Genomic DNA, 6,793 nt, shown 5'->3' on the forward strand with positions numbered 1-6,793 from the left:
GTCAAGTGACAAAATATTTTACGCTGCGTTGTATAGCTGGAAAATTAGCAAAAAGCTAGCATGCTAACAGGTATAATTCGTCAAATGACAAAATATTTGACGCTGCGGTGTATAGCTGGAAAATTTGCAAAAACAACTAGCATGCTAACAGGTATCATTCGTCAAGTGACAAAATATTTGACGCTGTGGTGTATAGCTGGAAAATTAGCAAAAAAGCTGCATGCTGATAGATATTTGTTAAGTGACAAAATATTTGACGCTGCACAGTGGAGATGCAAAATTTGCACAAAAAAGCTAGCATGCTAACGTTAAAATGCTAACAGGTATCATTCGTCAAGTGACTAAATTTGACGCTGCGGTGTATATCTGCAAAATTAGCAAAAAAGCTAGCATGCTAATAGGTATTACTCGTCAAGTGACAAATTATTTGACGCTGCAGAGTGGAGATGCAAAATTTGCACAAAAAAAGCTAGCATGCTAACGTTAGCTTGCTACCAGGTATCATTCGTCAGGTGACAAAATATTTGACGATGCGGTGTTTGTCTGCAAAATTAACAAAAAAGCTAGCATGCTCAGGTGTTATTCGTCAAGTGACAGATTTTTTGACGCTGCAGAATGGAGATGCAAAATTTGCTCAAAAGAAGCTAGCATGCTAATGTTAAAATGCTAACAGGTATCATTCGTCAAGTGACTAAATTTGACGCTGCGGTGTATGTCTGCAAAATTAGCAAAAAAGCTAGCATGCTAATAGATATTATTCGTCAAGTGACAAAATATTTGACGCTGGGGTGTATATCTGCAAAATTAGCAAAAAAGCTAGCATGCTAACATTAGAATGCTAACAGGTATCATTCGTCAAGTGACAAAATATTTGACGCTGCGGTGTTTATCTGCAAAATTAACAAAAAAGCTAGCATGCTCAGGTGTTATTCGTCAAGTGACAGATTTTTTGACGCTGCAGAGTGGAGATGCAAAATTTGCTCAAAAGAAGCTAGCATGCTAATGTTAAACTGCTAACAGGTATCATTCGTCAAGTGACAAAATATTGGATGCTGCGGTGCTTATCTGCAAAATTAGCAAAAAAGCTAGCATGCTAATAGGTATTATTCGTCCAGTGACAAATGATTTGACGCTGCAGAGTGGAGATGCAAAATTTGCACAAAAAAGCTAGCATGCTGACGTTAGAATGCTAACAGGTATCATTCGTCAAGTGACAAAATATTTGACGCTGCGGTGTATAGCTGGAAAATTTGCAAAAAAAAACTAGCATGCTACAGGTATCATTCATCAAGTGACAAAATATTTGACACTGCAGTGTATATCTGCAAAATTAGCAAAAAAGCTAGCATGCTAACAGGTATCATTCGTCAAGTGAAAAAATATTTAACGCTGTGGTGTATAGCTGGAAAATTGGCAAAAAAAACTAGCATGCTACAGGTATCATTCATCAAGTGACAAAATATTTGACGCTGCGGTGTGTGTATATGCAAAGTTTTCCAAAAAAAAGCTGGCATGCTAGCAGGTATCATTCGTCAAGTGACAAAATATTTGACGCTGTGGTGTATAGCTGGAAAATTTGCAAAAAAAACTAGCATGCTAACAGGTATCAATCGTCAAGTGAAAAAATCTATGACGCTGCGGTGTATAGCTGGAAAATTTGCAAAAAAACTAGCATGCTAACAGGTATCGATCGTCAAGTGAAAAAATATTTGACGCTGCGGTGAATAGCTGGAAAATTTGCAAAAAACTAGCATGCTAACAGGTATCAATCGTCAAGTGAAAAAATATATGACGCTGCGGTGTATAGCTGGAAAATTTGCAAAATAAACTAGCATGCTAACAGGTATCAATCGTCAAGTGACAAAATATTTGACGCTGTGGTGTATAGCTGGAAAATTAGAAAAAAAACTAGCATGCTAACAGGTATCATTCGTCAAGTGATAAAATACTTGACACTGCGGTGTATAGCTGGAAAATTTGCAGAAAAACTAGCATGCTAACAGGTATCAATCGTCAAGTGAAAAAATATTTGACGCTGCGGTGAATAGCTGGAAAATTAGCAAAAAAACTAGCATGCTAACAGGTATCATTCATCAAGTGACAAAATATTTGACGCTGTGGTGTATAGCTGGAAAATTTGCAAAAAAACTAGCATGCTAACAGGTATCAATCGTCAAGTGACAAAATATTTGACGCTGTGGTGTATAGCTGGAAAATTTGCAAAAAAACTAGCATGCTAACAGGTATCAATCGTCAAGTGACAAAATATTTGACGCTGCGGTGTATAGCTGGAAAATTAGGAAAAAAACTAGCATGCTAACAGGTATCATTCGTCAAGTGACAAAATATTTGACGCTGCGGTGAATAGCTGGAAAATTAGCAAAAAAACTAGCATGCTAACAGGTATCATTCGTCAAGTGACAAAATATTTGACGCTGCGGTGAATAGCTGGAAAATTAGCAAAAAAACTAGCATGCTAACAGGTATCATTCGTCAAGTGACAAAATATTTGACGCTGCGGTGTGTGTATATGCAAAGTTTTCCAAAAAAAAAGCTGGCATGCTAGCAGGTATCATTCGTCAAGTGTCAAAATATTTGACGCTGCAGTGTATAGCTGGAAAATTAGCAAACAAAATAGCATGCTAACAGGTATCATTCATCAAGTGCCTAAATATTTGACGCTGTGGTGTATAGCTGTAAAATTAACAAAAAAACTAGCATGCTCAGGTGTTATTCGTCAAGTGACAGATATTTTTGACGCTGCAGAATGGAGATGCAAAATTTGCTCAAAAGAAGCTAGCATGCTAATGTTAAAATGCTAACAGGTATCATTCGTCAAGTGACTAAATTTGACGCTGCGGTGTATATCTGCAAAATTAGCAAAAAAGCTAGCCTGCTAATAGGTATTACTCGTCAAGTGACAAATTATTTGACGCTGCAGAGTGGAGATGCAAAATTTGCACAAAAAAAGCTAGCAGGCTAATGTTAGCTTGCTACCAGGTATAATTTGTCAAGTGACAGATTGTTTGATGCTGCAGAGTAGAGATGCAAAATTTGCTCAAAAGAAGTAGGCATGCTAACGTTAGAATGCTAAGAGGTAGCATTCGTCAAGTGACTAAATATTTGACGTCGCGGTGTATATCTGCAAAATTATCAAAAAAGCTAGCATGCTCAGGTGTTATTCGTCAAGTGACAGATTTTTTGTCGCTTCAGAATGGAGATGCAAAATTTACTCAAAAGAAGCTAGCATGCTAACGTTAGAATACTAACAGGTATCATTCGTCAAGTGAGAAAATATTGGACGCTGCGGTGTATGTCTGCAAAATTAGCAAAAAAGCTAGCATGCTAATAGGTATTACTCGTCAAGTGACAAATTATTTGACGCTGCAGAGTGGAGATGCAAAATTTGCACAAAAAAAGCTAGCATGCTAACGTTAGCTTGCTACCAGGTATCATTCGTCAAGTGACAAAATATTTGACGCCGTGGTGTATATCTGCAAAATTAGCAAAAAAGCTAGCATGCTAATAGGTATTATTCGTCCAGTGACAAATTATTTGACGCTGCAGAGTGGAGATGCAAAATTTGCTCAAAAGAAGCTAGCATGCTAATGTTAAAATGCTAACAGGTATCATTCGTCAAGTGACTAAATTTGACGCTGCGGTGTATGTCTGCAAAATTAGCAAAAAAGCTAGCATGCTAATAGGTATTATTCGTTCAGTGACAAATTATTTGACGCTGCAGAGTGGAGATGCAAAATTTGCTGAAAAGAAGCTAGCATGCTAATGTTAAAATGCTAACAGGTATCATTCGTCAAGTGACTAAATTTGACGCTGCGGTGTATGTCTGCAAAATTAGCAAAAAAGCTAGCATGCTAATAGGTATTACTCGTCAAGTGACAAATTATTTGACGCTGCAGAGTGGAGATGCAAAATTTGCACAAAAAAAGCTAGCATGCTAACGTTAGCTTGCTACCAGGTATCATTCGTCAAGTGACAAAATATTGGACGCTGCCGTGAATAGCTGGAAAATTGGCAAAAAAAAACTAGCATGCTAACAGGTATCATTCATCAAGTGACAAAATATTTCTGCAAAATTAGCAAAAATGCTAACATTAGAATGCTAACGATTGTGCGACCCCCTGCTCTATGTGGCAATTCTGTCAGCTGGGATAGACTCCAGCCTCCTTGATCCCTGAAAATGAACATGTGACATAAAAAATGGATTATTTTCTTCATTCTTTGTCTACTTGAGCAGCTGCCTTTTGTCCCCACAGACTCCGCCTCCTGGTCCGGCGACGCCTTCTCCTCCCTCTGCGACGTGGTCACGTCCTGCAAGAACTTCAAGGTGCGCATCAAGTCGGCCGCCGCCCTCGCCGTGCCCGCCCACCGCCGCTGCTACGGCGACGCGGAGCGCTTCGGCCGCGTGTGGCGCTCGCTCGCCGCGGCCCTGGAGACCAGCGAGGACACGCCCAACTTCCTGGAGTACCGCTACAGCGCCAGCCTGCGCCACACGCTCTCGCAGGCGCTGCTGCACATGCTCCACCTCAGCCTGCCGCAGGACCTGCCCGCCATCGCCGCCTCGCTGGCCGGCGAGGAGGGGCGGGGCGTCCGGGAGCACCTGATCAAGTACCTTCAAGCCGAGGGCGGAGCGGAGGGCGAGAAAGACGCGGGCGGGGACGCGCCCGACCCTCAGCAGAGAGTCCGGACTCTGCGGCAGACCGCCACCCGCCTGAAGACCATGAGGGCGGAGGAGGAGGACGACAGCAAAGATGTGCTGATTGTCTTCTTGGAGAATTTGCTGCAAGCCTGCGAGGAGCCATGAGGTACTGAAGACCTTGAACACACCGTGCCTTAATTCCTCCCCTCGTTTTATCAGTTAGTTGTCCCAATAGAATGCCCGATTAAAAAAAAAAAAAGATTTCAGTTATCAGGTCCAATGGAGCGAGCGTTTGGGATGAAGAAGACAAGATGAGTGACCAAGAGGGCAGAAAAAAACAGGTTTTTATCAATAAATAGAACAAAAACAGGAGCAGTCACACTAAAAGTACAAATTACTTACAACGTAAAAATAAAAACAGGCAATAGGTAAAAAAATGTTTCAATAAAAACAAGTGTAGTGCCCAATAGAAGCATCTTTTCCATCCTTCAAAATGGCCTGAAATTCCCCCAAAGTGATGCATACCTGCCAACTACTCCGGTTTTCCCGTAATTGGTACGGTTTTCATCAACCTATTCCGGGTTACGGTTGCAGTGATAAAAAATACGGTTTTTCATTAATTCCATCCATCCATCTTCTTCCGCTTATCCGAGGTCGGGTCGCGGGGGCAGCAGCCTAAGCAGGGAAGCCCAGACTTCCCTCCCCCCAGCCACTTCGTCCAGCTCCTCCCGGGGGATCCCGAGGCGTTCCCAGGCCAGCCGGGAGACATAGTCTTCCCAACGTGTCCTGGGTCTTCCTCGTGGCCTCCTACCGGTCGGACGTGCCCTAAACACCTCCCTAGGGAGGCGCTCGGGTGGCATCCTGACCAGATGCCCGAACCACCTCATCTGGCTCCTCTCCATGTGGAGGAGCAGCGGCTTTACTTTGAGCTCCCCCCGGATGACAGAGCTTCTCACCCTATCTCTAAGGGAGAGCCCCGCCACCCGGCGGAGGAAACTCATTTCGGCCGCTTGTACCCGTGATCTTGTCCTTTCGGTCCTAACCCAAAGCTCATGACCATAGGTGAGGATGGGAACATAGATCGACCGGTAAATTGAGAGCTTTGCCTTCCGGCTCAGCTCCTTCGTCACCACAACGGATCGATACAGCATCCGCATTACTGAAGACGCCGCACCGATCCGCCTGTCAATCTCACGATCCACTCTTCCCTCACTCGTGAACAAGACTCCGAGGTACTTAAACTCCTCCACTTGGGGCAAGATCTCCTACCCAACCCGGAGATGGCACTCCACCCTTTTCCGGGCGAGAACCATGGACTCGGACTTGGAGGTGCTGATTCTCATTCCAGTCGCTTCACACTCAGCTCCGAACCGATCCAGTGAGAGCTGAAGATCCTGGCCAGATGAAGCCATCAGGACCACATCATCTGCAAAAAGCAGAGACCTAATCCTGCAGCCATCAAACCAGATCCCCTCAACGCCTTGACTGCGCCTAGAAATTCTGTCCATAAAAGTTATGAACAGAATCGGTGACAAAGGGCAGCTTTGGCGGAGTCCAACCCTCACCGGAAACGTGTCCGACTTACTGCCGGCAATGCGTACCAAGCTCTGACACTGATCATACAGGGAGCGGACCGCCACAATCAGACAGTCCGAAACCCCATACTCTCTGAGCACTCCCCACAGGACTTCCCGAGGGACACGGTCGAATGCCTTCTCCAAGTCCACAAAACACATGTAGACTGGTTGGGCAAACTCCCATGCACCCTCAAGGACCCTGCCCAGAGTATAGAGCTGGTCCACAGTTCCACAACCAGGACGAAAACCACACTGTTCCTCCTGAATCCGAGGTTCGACTATCCGACGTAGCCTCCTCTCCAGTACACCTGAATAGACCTTACCGGGAAGGCTGAGGAGTGTGATCCCACGATAGTTAGAACACACCCTCCGGTTCCCCTTTTTAAAGAGAGGAACCACCACCCCGGTCTGCCAATCCAAAGGTACTGCCCCCGATGTCCACGCGATGCTGCAGAGTCTTGTCAACCAAGACAGCCCCACAGCATCCAGAGCCTTAAGGAACTCCGGGCGGATCTCATCCACCCCTGGGGCCTTGCCACCGAGGAGCTTTTTAACTACC

At 44.3% G+C, this 6,793-nt stretch overlaps 1 protein-coding gene across 1 annotated transcript in view; it reads left to right on the forward strand.

Moving 5' to 3' along the window:
- heatr6 (HEAT repeat containing 6) overlaps positions 1-5,530 on the forward strand; it is a 53,775-nt gene extending 48,245 nt beyond the window's left edge. Inside the window, exon 19 of the mRNA XM_061962883.1 lies at positions 4,275-5,530. Within this exon, the coding sequence (XP_061818867.1) occupies positions 4,275-4,822 (548 nt within the window). The 3' untranslated portion in view covers positions 4,823-5,530. The remainder of the gene's footprint in view (positions 1-4,274) is intronic.
- The last annotated feature ends 1,263 nt before the right edge of the window (positions 5,531-6,793 follow it).

Source organism: Nerophis lumbriciformis, linkage group LG09 (genome assembly GCF_033978685.3).
Source record: "Nerophis lumbriciformis linkage group LG09, RoL_Nlum_v2.1, whole genome shotgun sequence".
Taxonomy (NCBI): Eukaryota; Metazoa; Chordata; class Actinopteri; order Syngnathiformes; family Syngnathidae; genus Nerophis; species Nerophis lumbriciformis.